A 16,271-nucleotide genomic window follows, 5' to 3' on the forward strand; every position below is an offset into this window, starting at 1 on the left:
CAGCGTGCTATAAGACGTGGTAAATGGCTTCTTTATAACACTTGGAGTGAATTACTGTGAATGTTGCTTAGTTTAAAAATAATTAACCTTGGAGATTGTCTTCTGTCTGTTTGCCAAAATTCAGTAAAATGTGTTACACATTACCCAATTAAAGGTGCATTTCACATTAAATGTATGTGAGGTTACTTTTATGTCTTTATTTTGCATTGCAGAATCAGTTGAAGTGCTTTTTATAACTTAAGTTAGGAGTTAAATTTGACATCAAATATATCAACACAAAATTTGTATTGCAAGTAATATACTATTTGGTGATAAAAAATGTACTGAAAATCCAAACCTTTGGTTGTAAAGCCAATGTTTTGGTTTTGAATCAAAAAGTTAAGCTTGAAGTTGAACTGAATCTCATGTTTGGGACGTACACCGCACGACGAAAGACCTGTCTCTGTTGGCTCGTGTTGATCACTGTGACACCTTTGAAACATCCTTTTGGTAACGGAGAGAGGGAGTTTTAAAGTCCATTCAAAGATGCAGCTGAATTGGATGGCACAGAAAACTAAGTAGATATGTTTATACATGAATTCAGTTTTTGTAAGAGTTACTCTGCTAAGCTCAAGTCGTCCATGTTTATTGCAGGTCTATTTGTGTTTAACAAGCTAACGTTAGCATAAACATAACTTATGTTTAAATCGTGATGTACTTTATCGTATTATAAACCTGTCGCCTGCTTAATTAATGCAAGATCCTCGAACACAGGGCTGTTTGTAGCCTCGTGCACAGAGTCATGCAGGCTAACAGGTAGCCTGGTTAACGTACCTTTGACGAGCGGGTGAGCTAACTTACCCTAACTTGCGTTAGCTAACTAAGTTTAGCTAGCAGCTACAGGCTGAATGAATAATGTGTTTTTTTACCTAATAAAATACCAACAAAAGTTATCAACGTGTTCCAGTTCAATCATTAAGTTGTTGCCTTTACGAAGACGGATGTTATGTGTTAACATATGAGCTCATTGATTTTCTGTTTGGTCTGCTTGTTGCGTCAGGACTAGCCCATGTGCGGCCCACGAGATTCAGCTCAATTTTTAATATATCCAAATTTTCCAAAATTATCCAAAAGTTATTTTACTTTCCATAAAAAAATTGCAGTGCCGCTATGTTTTTTCCTTATGTCAATCTCTTGCTTGCAGTTTGGACACTTTTCCCTCAAACTCTATTTGAATTCAAAATAAAGTAACATCATAAAAAAGGAAAAACATGCAACTTCCATGTGAAATGATGGTGAAGATCATTTAATTATTTTATAAATACTTCTTTCTTTATTTCAGTATACAAAATAACAGTATGTACATCCACACAAAAGTGGTTTACAAAATCCATGAGTTCAGCTCACAGGCTCTGAAAAATAGAATATATTTTGAACTGCAGACATAAAAGAGATAATGCACCGTTTCACAAAGTCCTTACTGCTCTTCTTCTTCTCTCAGTCCACAGGGATGCAGGCACGTCAAGATCCACACAGGACACATGGTGAGAGTCCAAAAACATCAACCACAAAAATGATCCATGATTGAAAAGTACTTGAAGTTCCCTTTGTGTTCCCTTTTCCTCTATTGTCCATCGCTGCGAGGAAAAGGTTTTAATAGTACCTAAAAAAGTACCATATGGATCCATCAAACCCTTTGATATCCGTGGAATGAAGCCAAAAATAAGTCTAGTGAGGGGAAAGACAGCCCCGCTCCTCCAGCATCAAATCCAATATTATTTCTTTTTTATTAGAGATATAATAAAATAGACTTTCAGTGTCCCTTTCAGGGGATTTATACTCATAAACAAGAAGAAGGAAATACCCAGGAGGACGGTGGTCTCCACGTAAACCGGCACTCCACGTCCAGGTTTGCGAAGCGAAGAAGCCCAATTTGAAGATTTGATACAAAATGATAGTGACACAAGAACAGACCGCTTCCCGTGAGATACACATGCTAAAGCTTAAGACAGAAGTAAGCCTTTGTGGTACTGCAGTGCTTTGGCTAATCTGTAGTCCCGGGTGGCTGGGTACGAGCAGAGGACTGCGGGACAGACTCATTTGCAGACGTATCTCTCCACGATCCGCTCACACTTCTTGCAGGTGACGTAGCAGCACCAGTGGTACTTGCAGTGGCAGCGCTCCACCAGCTTCTCTGTGTACGGGTTGTAGCCACGACCGCAGCACATCAAGTCACAGCTGTCACTGCCCAGGGATGTCTTGTTGCACTGCCTGAGAGGAGCAAAAAGAAAACATTAAAATCAACACTCATTTTGTGTTACAACTATACATATCTTGCTTTTAAAAGCTTATATTATTATGACCTTGAGAAACCAGGGTATTCATATATGCATGATCAGGAATCCCGGTTATGTGTTGTGAATGTGATACTACCTGGCACTGATAGAAACCAGAAACCGGTGGCATGTAAAAACACCTGATCCACGTTTCTGAACATGCTTTGCTGGTAAGATAGTATGAACTAAATACACATCTGCACACAGGTGATCAGCAGCCCTGATACCGTCTTAAACATGTGAAAAGTGAGTGTTTCATGTTTCTTATGATCCACATAACCTTTGACATGTGACTTTAGTAGTCAGGGATTGAACCCCAAACCTGCCGATTGAGACACGACAGACTACCACTGAGCCACAGCCGCCTGGATAAGGCTCAAAACTGGGATGCAAATGCAACCTATCAGAGTACTACATTTAGTATCCAGGGTTCTAACAGATTTCTGAAACCAGGATGCAATGAGTGCTTTTACGTGCTCCATAGTGTCCCCGTTTTGAGCCTTTGGATATGTTGTTTACATGGAACAAGAGAAACCTGGTTATTTTTATCAATATATATGTGATCGTGTCAGTATCCAGGTTCGTTATTCAAAACTTTAGTTACGGCTCAAGGTCCGGATAAAAGACAAGACAATATGAATTTGAATTAAACACAAGATAATTGTGCCCTGCTGATAAGGACGCACAGGGCCCTCATCCCAATACTTATAAATTACCTCCCACATGACCCTTAGAGGTCACCGCAGCCCAAACAGCATTGCCACCTTCGACAGACCCAGGCTCTGTAATTGTGAGCTCAAGGTATTGATAGCGCCAATACTACCTACCCTACCACCGATAAATAAATTCTTTATGAGAGCACAGTAAGAGTTCATGGTTTAAAATGTAACACATAAACATTCATGTCTTATAATAGGGCACCTGTACCAGTGTCTCCAGAGCTGGGATTGGCAGCGCACTGCACTACATCTGATGTTTGACAAAACTAGGATGATTTTTTTCTCTTAGGCATCAAGCCGGCATCATCATGTGTCTGCAGTTGTGTCTTGATCTCTTATCATTGCAGTTTAAATGTTCTAACCAGCAAAGACCGCTCAAGTAGGAACAGTGTTAACCTGCAACAGAATCCTGGTTTCTATCAGAGTACTTCAGGTAGCTTATCCGGGTTTCTGAAACCAGGATAAGATCTTGACACTCAAAACACTTTATAAGTATATTCAAAAACCATTATAAACAGGACACTTGTGCACATGTAAATGCACTGAATGTTTACACAGATCATAATCAAGATACTGCACATGTTAAGCTTCAACAGGAGGGAGAAAAGGGAGGCTTAACAACCAGACAGGAACATATTTCCAGTTTGGTTTCCCGCCTAAAACAATTAACTTTACGGCTTCGTTCTTAAATATTTAGCACGGTCTCGCAGCCTGTGGAGTCACAATAGTCCTTTAAAAGTGCTTGACCGACCAGCGAGCCTTAACCTTTTGTACACTCCTTCCTCCGAACATTTTTTTCTTTCATTTTCTTTTTGCTTGGGAGCGTCTCACTTCAGAAGCCTGAGGCATCTTGAATGAGCAGAGAATAGCCCCCCGTAAATCACACTGAATACACAGGGCTGCCCTCCCTCTCTTTAGCTTGCCCTCTCCACATAATTGCATTGTTTTATGATGGCAGAGTGTTAATGACCAGCATGGTGAGAGAGACGCTGAGCTGCTAACTGCTGCGAGAGTGAAGGAGAAAGAGGAGGAGGGCGAGGAGGAGGAGGAGGAGGAGGGGGGACAAGAGTCATTGAGAGTGTAAGACAGGTTTATTACATCGGTGGGAGCTGGGAATTAGACAGAAACCCCCACACAGTTTCATCAGGAGCGAGATCTTGTTTTATCACTGCTGTGCTGTAAGTGGAGCAAAAGGACAGCTCTGTACAGTCTGTACATCTGCCGGTTAAAGTAGAGCAACAATAATGTAATTTCAGACTGAAGCACAGGCTTCAATGGCATGCCTCATCCCGGAGTCATGACGCATTTTAGGACTGGAGATCACACTCTATCCATTAGAGGACTAAAATCCAATTTCTCTGCCCCAGATTCTCGTGTTAGTCAAAACACTTGACTGTATAAAGAGTCTGTGCCCCTCTCAGGACTTGTAAGCTCAAGGAAACTGTCTTGGTCCTCTGCTTTTTATTTAATATACATGTTTTCTTTGGATGATGTTGTCCAAATACATAAGCCTAATATTCACAGCTATGCTGATGACACTGTGCCGTATATTTCTTTGGACCCAAATGGTGCGAAGAAACCTTATAGCATTTAACAACTTATTTGGCTGCAGTAAACTGCACATGCAGGCCAACTTTTTATATAAATGGTAAGGAAACAGAAATAGTAACGCTTGGTCCATAAAGAAAAAAGAGAACTATCAGTTTGCCAGGTAAAATCAGAAGTCCCGAGCCCGGCTATTATCTGAGACGCAAAACAACTTAAGTTTTAAATCCCACACAGTTTTCCAAGTAGCTTTCCTTCACTTAATAAATACTGCAAAGGTTCAGCTTTTCCAACTATGTCAACAAGATGCCAAAAAATGTGTTTATTCCAGTCCTCGAAACAATCCCTTGATAATCTACCATCAACTCAGACCGAAACAGCACATCAACCCAGTTTCTGCTCACGTGCTCTGCCTCCCTGTGTCTGTAAGGGTTGGTATTAAAGTCTTTTTACTTTTGGTTTGGGACCAGCCTACATTACATGTCTTTGTTGTTTGTCCTTTATGGCCTCTCAGATCCTCTTTACTTGGATTTACAAACTGTCACAAAAATAAGAAAATTGGGAGTTGAGCATTTTTTAACCATGCACCAAAACTGTGGACCTCCCTATCTCAATACTTAAAGGGCCAGTTTGCCAATTTTCAACCTCAGTCCTGTCATGCTATCATGGGGAGCTAACGCCATTATGGTAGGAAAAAATGCAATTTGGCTCTGTGCCTTTGGAGGACGCTATCTGTTTCTCCGATGGGCCCTGGAAAACCTCCACCAAACTATGTAAGGCCAGGCGGAGGCCAGGGAGCTCGCTAAACTACACTTCCTCAGTCCAGGACGCCGCCTCCGATGTCATGTCTCGTTCAAAATTGTCCGGTTTGAAATGTAGACTGCAGACCGGAAGATTTTTTAGATGATCCACCGTTATATTCTCGTCGTATTTTGTCTCTCGCTGGGCCGTTCCTTTCAGAGGGAGGGGCGCAATGCATGCTGGGTGTTGTAGGAATGTAGAATGGGCGAAACCACGAGCTGTTTGTACAACTTTCTCCACAGCTATGGCACCAATTTCAAATATTATTGCTTCTATTGATTACAGAGAACACCAGCTTTGACTGACAGAGGCTTTTTCCAGGGGAGAGCTGCTCCTTCAAAGGGTGACTGTTGAAAAGGTATGTAGCATATTGATTTATTGGTTTTAGCTCACATGTTTGCCATGTGTATATCTTCTTGTAGTTTTGATTTAATCTTCTCTTTAGTGTAAAACACGGTGAGCTACGTGCCTGCTATAATTTAACAGCAGGCTATTCAAATAAAGTTTCATTATTATTATGACTGTACGGTAAATGGGTCAGAGCTAACACTGTAGACGGCAGCGAGGTCAATTCAAGTGTAAATCTGATAAATCCTCCCCTTAAGTGGCCACCAGTGTCTGAGAAATCAGCAGTGAGATATTGTAACCATGTGATCCAGTGTAATGACGATACAATCTGCCCAGACACATATGGGAATAATAAATACCCACACATGTACACCCAGTTACTCATACACAAACACAGCACAGCCACTCATCGTAATGATGGTGCCTCACTAATGTTGCAGACTGTGTGTGGCTGCTGCGTTATCAGGCTGTAGTAATGGGACACATTTGGCACAGTGAGTGTCCTTGACATGAAGCATGTCTTCTGGTTATCTGAAGAGTGACCTAAGGCTGAGTTACACGATATGACCGTCATATGATATATGACATTTACATCACGTGCCATTTAATGCAGCGTTTTATCCTCAGTGTCCGACACAACCATTATTGCTGGCTTTAAATCACGCTAAAGCACTCGTGGATGCACAAATCATCCCATTCATTTTTAGAATTGATACTGTATAGCAAAGTTTCAGGAGCAGGACCACACCTCAACTGGCCTCTTCTGGCATTCCCATGAATTGAAACCTACCCCTCTCCTCCTCTTTGGCTCACGCATTCTGCACCTCTCCCTCCCAGCCCTGCTCTTTTTCTGTTTCTTTCTGTCTTCCTATCCACACCGGGCCCTGAGGGGGTTCATCTTGCCCGGGTGCTACAGCAGATCCCCAGTGAAGCTTCCCCAAAAACGATAACCACAAGAAGTTATACCTCTCCAAGTCCAAGCATCAGTATCATCAATAAATTGTTAATTAGCATTCTGTTGAAGGTGTGGTCCTTGCTAGTGACAGAGGGTAGCAAGCTAACAGAGGATCAGTGAGACAATGCTGACGAAATTATACAAAATATAAAAGGGTCTCTTAATCATTGCAATCAGGCATTCTTTTGCAATGTGTTGTTGTTGACATTGCAATGGCGATGAAAATATGATTTATTGTGCAGCCTTATAATATATCTCAACTATTTGACTGTTTAACCCCAGCGAAACAAGTTAGCACACGGTGCTGGTGTTAGCACTAAAGATAAAGGAGGACAACACAGGACAGAGTCAGAAAGGGCGGGAAATTCCACTTTGCTTACAATACAATTTCATACATTTCAGTATATTGAAATATACTGAATCCGCCAAGTGACAGGCCTTAACACAACCACTCCTGCTGTGCAACATATTTATTGAGATTGGAAAATCCAATAAGCTTGCAAGTAAGTGTGCATATTTGTGCCAAATCTCTCTCATATCGGTGCCAGAGGTCCCAGCCTGAGTGCTCCCTGCTGCCCATTAACTTGTCACAGAGCACAACCCAGCAGCACTTAACACTGTCCCAAGTAAAACACAGGAGCTGAATGGTGTAAATAAACCTTTATCTTTGGGGGTCCATTAACTATTTCCCCCTGTGTGTGGCCCTCCCCAATCGATATCAGCTCGAGTGCACTCAGTCCTAAGAATAACCGCATTAGTCATTATTTCAGATAGTGGGACAACGACTCCAGTCACAGCGGCCTTTTCAGTGACACATGCTCAGACAAGCCACAGACAGAGCACTCTCAGGGGCCGCGGGGTGTTATCAGGCAGCCTGCAAACTGAACGGAGCCAAGAGGCAGGACGGCACTTCACTAGAGTCAACATCCTGAAGAGCAGACGCTCAGGATTGGTAATTTCCTATTTGTCTGCTGCATGGGTCTGAGTCATGCTAATAATTCTCAGAACAGAGAACTATCATTACCACAAAATACTCCCCTCTTTCTCACAGTCATACACAATAACGTCAATGACGTGGCCTGGGAGTCTCACCTGTCCTGAGTGCCTACAGAGCCCTGCTTGTCGTTCTTGGTGCAGAAGTCCGGGGAGCTCTGCAGGTAGACCAGCTCGTTCTCCCTCACCGGCCTGATGTCGATGTCTTTGGGTACCAGCTGCTTGCGTGTCCCCATGGGCCGGTGGACCACTTTGGTGGCAGACAGGTACTTGGTCTTCAGGTCCATGGCGATCTCCCTCAGGTCCTGCAGGCCTCTCCAGCAGGTCCTTATAGAGCAGGAGCCGGACACACCGTGGCATTTACACTTCATCACCAGCGCTTCTCTCAATACCTAAAGGACAGAGGACATGGAGGTTAAATAGTGCGCACTCTCTAGCTGCGTTTTCAAGTACCCAAGACAATTAGTCCCAGAAGCCACTTTTTATTTGGTTAAAAGGTTCCCCCAGCCCATTGTCGTCTGGGTTTCATGTGAAAATCAGACAAATCAGTGAGAGAGAGTCCTCTGAATACTCCAAGCGCTTGACCAAGCAAGTCCCATCCCCAAAGTTCCTGTACTTTCAGAAAGTAGTAGGACTTTTTGTTGGGTAACTTAAGTTCCTGGGACTTTTTTAGACTGTAGTCACTGTGTAAGACAGGCACACACTACCCCTTAACTCCCTTGTCCCTGGAGAAAGTTCCTGCAGGCTAAACATTTAGAGTTTAAGCAAGGCAAACAAAACAAGCACTGTCCAGTCAAATCTGGATATTACTTACTTGTCTTCCGACTTCACTGTTGTGTAGGTGCATCAGTTTGTTAGCATGTGAGCCTGCACGCTTCATCTTCATGGGGGCGTCAGAGAACTTGGAGCCCATGATCAAACCATAGTGCAGGTTGTCAGCGCAGCCTCCCCAGCGGTAGCCGGGCTCTGGGATCTCCCCGGGAATAGGGCCGCAGGAGCACAGCCGCAGATCTCCTGAGGTGCACGCCCGTGCTATGGTGTGGCTGATGGTTGCTGCTGACAGGGCGTAGACGAATGCAGCCTCTCTTGTTCCTGTTGAATTACATAAGAAACAGTAATTAAGAAGATGTCAGGTTTTCGTTATTGGGGTTGCAGCTTGTACCGGCCATCTTGGAAGCAGTTCATAAGTTGAGTGATTCCGTCATCTTGATCATTTGATGTAAGGAGTTTTCTTGCATTGATGTTCAGATAAAATCAATTATTGTACGTTTTAGTCTTGGTTCATTCAAATGGTGATCAATGACCTGAACACTGTCAACATCCAATAGGTGTTCTTGCTTCAACACCAAACAGGAAGCAGCAAACTGGCTAGTTAGTAAACAGTAAAAGTGTTAGCTCTGGTGAATTGATTGACGTTTGAAGCAATCGGGTTTGAAGGAAATGCCTCGCTTGCCACCTGCTAGCTCGTAAAGCTAACCCAGCTCACATGAAGGCCTCAACCCCCCACAGATAACACAAACCACTGCGCAAACAAGGGAAGCTTTGGCCAGAAGCTGCTTCTGTTTCTGCTGTAAAGTTTGATTTTCTTGTCGTACATTTCCACCAGGAGCATGATGGGAAAAAGTTTCAAAAGGAGTCTAGTCATAGACGTTAAAATAATGAATGTGTAAGATACATAGTCTTTGCATTGTGTGACTTAAATGTCTTAAGATGTGATGGATGGCAGCAACAAATATTAACTAATCCTTTGGTCTAATAACTGAATACAGAGAAGTTTCCTGTCACAGTCATCTAAACCACAGGTTGTTAGAGTTATGATTTGTCCGACAGCAGTCTGGAAGATGGAGCAAGTCATGTTTGTTTGAAAAATTAGCTTTAATAATGAACCAATAATTAAATAGAAGAGTGTTTGAATGTTTCGTCTGATTTAGTTTGTTTACTGGTTGTCAGACGTAGATTTCATACTTTAAAGACAAGAACATTTATTATTAACATACTAAAGGCTAAAGTGTTGGCATGAAGCGTGGGGGTCAGCTTGAATTGATTTTGGTTCCAATGATTTCCAATGATTGCAAGTTATTACAGCGAATAAGAAAATCCAGTCAAACATCTATAAAATGTTCTTAAGCTACTTCTGCTCTATAATCAGCTCCATCTCTCTTTTACTCGCCGCTTTCATCTTCCCCAGTGAAAAAAATAGAAATTGAACGAGAGCCCAAAATGAATCTATCAAACACAGTCCATCACTGCCCGCGCTGTAACTCAGACTGAGCTCTGATGTAATTGGAGGCGATGTGCGTACACGGATAGCACACATGTTTAAGGCCGGGGAGCAATTGGAAGTAAGGGAAGAATTCATGTATGACCGTGCGCTGGCTAGATCAAAGCCATGCCTGGACAGAGATGAGCTGTTTCCTGTGCCGTGCAGACTGTTCATTTGGCAAAAGGAAGCCGCGTCTGCACAGCTCCCCCACCAAAGACCCTGCAACTGTCTCTGATTCAAGGTCATTCTGGCAATTGAAAGAGCCAAGCCCGGCAGCAAAGCAAACAGTCAGGTAATGTTGTGGATTTGAGAAATAAAACGCCATGTATTTTATGCGGGCTTACAGCACTAGTAGAAGGATAAAGCAGCGTGTCACATTAAAAAACAAGGTCATAATTCTGTGTCAAAGTTCTCTAAATATCCGTCACATACACATAAATCCACCGCGGCGTCACAGCACAGACACCATTAAAGGTCGAGGATCATTTCAACAGTTACTGTAAACTGAACTGCAACACATTCATCAAATAATGACCTTGTTCTGGAAATTCATTGACATGTCAAGCGTGACCATAAACATCAGACTCTTGTGGGTAAAACACTTGGCTTTGCTCTTTGGAAACAACATGTCGTCATCCCAAAGTGTTTATCAGAACGTACCCCGGTCGAGGTCGGGCCGATACTTCGCTGACTCGAGGGGGATGTCGATGGAGGAGCAGTTCCAGCGCATGTCAGAGAACGTCTTCTGACATGTTTTCTTGACCTCGCGGGCGGCCTGGATGATGGTCTGCATGAGCTCCAGGTTGCTGCGGCACAGCTGGGCCTGAGAGGACACCATGCCCGGCAGCAGCTTGCAGTGCTGCGTCTGGTTGATGTGCAGAGACGCAGGAGCGTGTGATAGCGCTCTGTGGGAACATAAACAAGAGGGATCGGTCACAATGCATGAAACAATACACAATCTCTTAATTGAGGTGACGACAACAGTGTGGTGGTGGCTCACTCAGGTCCTCTGTCTCATGAGAACTGATCAGGTTTATGTGGATAAAAAAAGCATGCCGTGAGTTTCAGATTTTCATGTAACAAACAACTGAAGAATCCAAACAGCAGGGGACTACTTCAGCACGCATTGCAGAGAAGAACCATCTTATCACACAGGAATCCCAAAAGAAAGCCAGCTGCGGATTCATAAAGTATAAGTGACACACTGTTGGCGCAGGGATTGTCTTTTGTTAGCGCTCAGCAGAAGCCTCATGATCGGCCAAAAAGTGTAAAAAGCCCACAAACGTCAGACCCACAATCAGATGAAAAACTACACATGCCTCCCCGTTTGCATCTTTTTTCTACCACAGGAACGGGCGTCCCCTGTGGCCTCAGTTTAACATGAATCATTAGCTCACAGACTATTAAAGGGTGCACACATTTGATTGAAACTTATTGAGGATAAACTTAATAGAGAAACCACAGGCGGAGCAGGTTCGCTCTGATCGCCTCTGCTCTCTGCTGAGGCTTCGTGAGAACCAGCAGCGCCGCCTGCTCCGCGGCCTGTTCTGCATTAAGAGGCCGAGGGGCCGCCGCTCTGTGCCCAATGATAAGCTGTGACTCCTCTGTGCTCGTGGTAACCTGGCACTCACAGGTGTTTACAGCCGCATCTGTTCTGCATTGCAACGCTGTGTATTATCAAGACTGTCGGACTTCTCGCTGAGGTTTAGCACATGCCATCCCAGCTCTCATGGGCACATCTGCCAGCAGGAGGAAGTGGGGAAGAAGAAATGCTTTCATGTTCTTAAGTTGAGTTTTCAGGTATCTGTACTTTATAATTAGTACTCTAGTTTTTCTTTAACCTCCTACAAATATCTCTACTTTGTACTCCTTACATTTTCACATCTGGCTCACTAGTTTAGCTTTAAAGCGTTTGAGAATTAGGGAATTATTGATTTGATTTATTTAATGTCTTTGCACGCTGCCTTCCCAGCATCAAAAGGGGGTTTCAGGCAGACAGTAACACATGGAAAACTCTTTGCTTTGACCTTCTGTGCATATCAAGACAAACAGACAAGAGAGGGAAACCGGACCGCAGAAAAGAGGCGTCTATTCAGTGTGATGTCTGTAACCCACAGGGTAAACTTCTGGCTGCACTATGGCGAGAAAGTTCAGAGCAGGTTCCAACTAATTTGCACTTTAGAGCAAAGCTAATGTTCATTATATTCAGTATATTCTTTTCATTTGAAGTTAGAATGATTGAAGCTCCATCATCTCCCAAATATGACTTGAGGGTCGGTTAGATTTGCACAGAAACAGGCGGTAAAAATGTCCTTCAGAGGGACACGTACTTTGACACTGTGTGCATTTCAGAGCCTGTACTTTTCCACTTTACTGCAGTAAAGAAGTTGAATCAGCACTTATACTTCCACCAGAGTCCCATTTTACACAAGTATCCATACTTCTACTTGAGTACATATTGTGTGTCCTTCTGCAACCCGCTGACATCAGCTCAAATTTTCCCACTGTGAGTAACACAACCACTCTGTCTGATAAAAAGAAGGCGGGGATACTTTTGGTAAAGCCACTACAGAAAGTTGTGTTTTCACAGCGATGTGACATTAGACACGGGGATACAAACTCAGATGGAGATCTGCACAACAGAACACGCAAACTATGACGACAACCGCAAAGGGTTTATAAGGACACCAAACAAAACCGTGCAGAACATCCAATCGAAACATAAATAAATCAAGAAATAGCTGCTTGGAAATTTTCCATAATTAAAGGGGAGATTATTGTTTGGTTTTACTTTATCTAAAAAACAATGTGGCCCACAGTCATGCAAGCAACATTTGTGTCAGCCTGAGGTCTAATGAGGAAACACACAGTAGAGCAGTGACATTACCCATGATGCATCATTATCTCTCTCTATCTTCTTATACAGCAGAAGGGGAACTTTTAATTGGCCGTTGTGGAGCTGAAGTACACACTCTGTCTGCTTTTACAGAAGAAGCAGGGGAGTTAATAAAAACAAAGAGGTGAACAACTGCCAGCTAATCTACCGTCCCTTCATCAGATGCACATGTACAGAGCACACAGCCCGGCCTTCATCAGGAGCTACACGAGGAATGTTTGGGGCCCTTTTCAGAGCTGCCACGGGCCCTGCGCTTCATAAAGCATGCAGCAACAATCTGCTGCATCTTCATGACGTCATGAGATTGATTGTTAAGATGCAAAAGGCTTAAAGAAGGAGAAGAGTACTTACAGCCATTTGATGCCGGAGCAGACCTGAGACAGCAGGAGAGCCGTGAGCACACCCAGAGGCAGGACGTGAGAGCTGCTCCTCATGGTTGGACAGAGACTTCACACAGGACGACGAACACAAAGAGCTGCTGGACCTCTTGGCTCACACTTAAAAGTGGACTCTCATGGCACGGCCACGTCCTCTTCTAAAGCCTGCAATAAATAATATCAACATTAGCGAGGACTGACGGCGTGCCAGTGGTAACATTTGCAGAGTTCAAGTATTTTTATGGGATGAATTCTGTGTAAGAAGCAGCGTGAGAGTCTTTGTGTGAGACCTGAAACTTTAAGAGGTTTAAATCTGGAAAACAGAGGAAGAAAAACTGGATTTGACTTTGGTTTTCTGTCAGCAAACGCAAAGATTACCCAAACATTTCATGAAAAATAACTACAAAGTGAATTGTGTGCTGTGCAATAAAGACACACACAAAAGAGGCACTATTGTGAGCTTTGAAATGCATTCAGAAAATCTATGGTAGTACAGACTCATACCGCCTGCAAATAAAAGCAGTAACATAACTGCAAAGAAAACTTAAACACAAAGACACTGTTATATTTTCACAAAGGGAGTAGTGCCATGTCTGTGGTCAAACAGTGAGCGACTTAATAAAGAGTAATAAAGCCTATCATTGCTGGATTTTATTCTCTGGTTAAATGTAAAATGAGGTTGTGCACAGTCACGTGAACTTTATCTAAACTTTCAGTTCATTCAGACAAGGAGCGCCTCTTTCAGACCCTGCAGTTGTCTCCGTCCTCTCCTCTGCCCCCCATGTGAAAATGTAAAGAATTTAAAACAGAGCAGCAGCATCAACAGATCAGCGCAGTAATCTGCAGCAGCGTTTATCTGATAGCGCTTTGAGCTGTTGATAAGACATCTCTTTGAAGAGAGCTTAAAGTGAGCGCGTTAAAGCGGCAGGTAGCGGATAATAGGCCTTTTTAACGCACGAGTTCCGCTCCGCGCCTCTGATTGGCGGAGAAACGGTGTGAAATCACTGACATTACTTATTTAAATTAGATAAGTGAAACTCATCAGCAGGCTGTTGCTTGTAACTCTGGAATAACTGCTCTTTTAAAAGCAACAAAGGCTAAAATTAGGAAATACTATGGTTCTGGTTCTCTGGTTAAAAAATGCATTTCTATGACTTCCCTGCGCTTTCACGCTCTGTTTGCCGCTCGGAGTCATAAAGAAGTCGCGACCTCAAGTGGATTTACTGTTTAAATTTACATTTCTCCAAAGTGGGCTAAATGAGCTCCTGTTTCCCCCCCGAAGATAAAGTCCTGATAGTCTCACACTCACACACCATCCGCTGTGTGTCTCTCAGCGAGCCAAGATAAGCGGGGCAGGGCGCACCGAGCTGACTATTAATCATATTTACGAACTATCAGAGAGGATCTAATTGTTGTAGAGGAACTAACAAGGATATTTATGTAACTGACTCATAAAAATGTTGTTTCAAAACTGCTACTGGAGATAAAAATAGATATTTTAAAGTTACACTGAAGACAAAAAGTGGGTCCCCTAAGTGTGGAGATCTTTTACAAACAAAATAAAAACTTTGAATCTTCAAAAGTTCAAGTGGAATAAAAGTGTTTCAACAAAAATGTCTGCTATCTCTAACTTATCTTTAAAACAATTCTTCTCACACAGCAGAAAACTCAGGCGTCAAACAAAAACACCAACTTTGCGTCGGCTCAATAATCCTAAACTTTAAACCTAAATGTGCGTAAAAGACGCACTGTGCTCACTTCCAGCAGCCAAAAAAGTTTCCTCTCACCTTTGCCGAAGCGTTCAGTCCTCTTGTTCAACAAAACTGCACAAGAAAATAAAGTCAAATCTCCGCAGGTCGGATTATCCTTTAAGAATTCAGTCTGCGTCGGATCAGCCAGATGCGTCCATAAAATCCAGCATGAGGAGGTAGAATAAGTCCGCACAGGTACGCATGGTGTGTATCAGAGCGGTGTCTAGTGTTGGGGTGTGTGTGTGTGCGTGAGTGTGAGTAGCACAGAGAGGCTGCAGTGAGTGAGCCTGAGTGGGGGCAGATCGGCTCTAAAGTACCCCTGCCCCGCTTTGATCTCACTGCTGATGTCAGAGCAGCATTAGCATAAGAAAGCACGCGGCACCGGAGCCAGGGAAACACAGCGACACGGAAACAGAGAAATACAAGGTAGTTAGAGCGATACTCTGGTGGAAAACACGCAGGAATATCCCCGTGATATCCCAACAGAGAAGAAACTGACTCATAGTGTGTCTGTGATGATAATAGTCGGATATAATGACCTTTTTTTTTTTTTTTTTTAAAGGTGCTTTGTGCGTAAAAGTTGCCAATATCTTCAAGTCATCAATTACTCTCTACAGGCTATAAAATATGACACTCAGGTTAAGCTGGTAGAAAAATAAAAGACCTAATGTGTATGTTTGGAGTTAGAATAATTGTCCTTACATTAAAAAGAAAATGACACTCAGTTATCTGAAGTTTATTTTCTTCTTTAGAAAGACTGTGTTTCATTTTAAAGCTTACAAGTGTTGTTTCTAGAGCTTGGAATAAAAGCAAGGATGGATCATTCCTTTAACTTGCTGCAAAATAATGCTGTCTTGTAAGCCTTTGTTTGTGCTGGGCTTATTTTTTTTACGCATGGCACAATAGTAAAACCAAATCAATCATTCACTTACTGCCTTTTTCGTACAGGTTGCACTGCTAACAGCAGCCTCATTGTCGGTTATAAAAGTATAATATAAGAGGTTTGTCCTTCTGCGATAGCTTTCATGTCTTGTGAGTTATTTTCATGTTTCTAAAGTTATGATTGATTGTTTGTTAGTTCTGTATTTTTCATGTTATCCACATAAAGAAGCAAACCCTCCTGGGTTTACAGACTATGGTTTCACTTGTCAAACATTTCATTACGTTTCATTTCATTACAAAATTACTTTTTTTTTTTTTAAAGCTCAGTCTTAAAGCTCGGCCTTTGCTAAAATGAAACGTGCCCAAAAAATGTCCCCGTACTGAAGCACAACTCTAGTTTCTCAGCGTCGAACAGCCACAAGATGT

The 16,271-nt window shown here is 42.7% G+C and overlaps 1 protein-coding gene across 1 annotated transcript; it reads right to left on the minus strand.

The window, feature by feature from the left end:
• Window positions 1–1,309: 1,309 nt before the first annotated feature.
• On the minus strand, window positions 1,310–13,269 carry wnt11 (wingless-type MMTV integration site family, member 11). Its single transcript, XM_069673365.1, has 5 exons — window positions 13,187–13,269; window positions 10,600–10,844; window positions 8,491–8,768; window positions 7,776–8,068; window positions 1,310–2,250 (listed from the first exon to the last, which is right to left on the minus strand). Exons 1-5 carry the CDS (start codon window positions 13,267–13,269, stop codon window positions 2,076–2,078), a joined length of 1,074 nt encoding a protein of 357 aa, XP_069529466.1. The 3' UTR covers window positions 1,310–2,075.
• Between the last annotated feature and the right edge of the window lie 3,002 nt (window positions 13,270–16,271).

This window comes from Semicossyphus pulcher, unplaced genomic scaffold (genome assembly GCF_022749685.1).
Source record: "Semicossyphus pulcher isolate SPU_LCO1_2020_fin unplaced genomic scaffold, fSemPul1.0.p SCAF_10, whole genome shotgun sequence".
Lineage (NCBI taxonomy): Eukaryota > Metazoa > Chordata > Actinopteri > Labriformes > Labridae > Semicossyphus > Semicossyphus pulcher.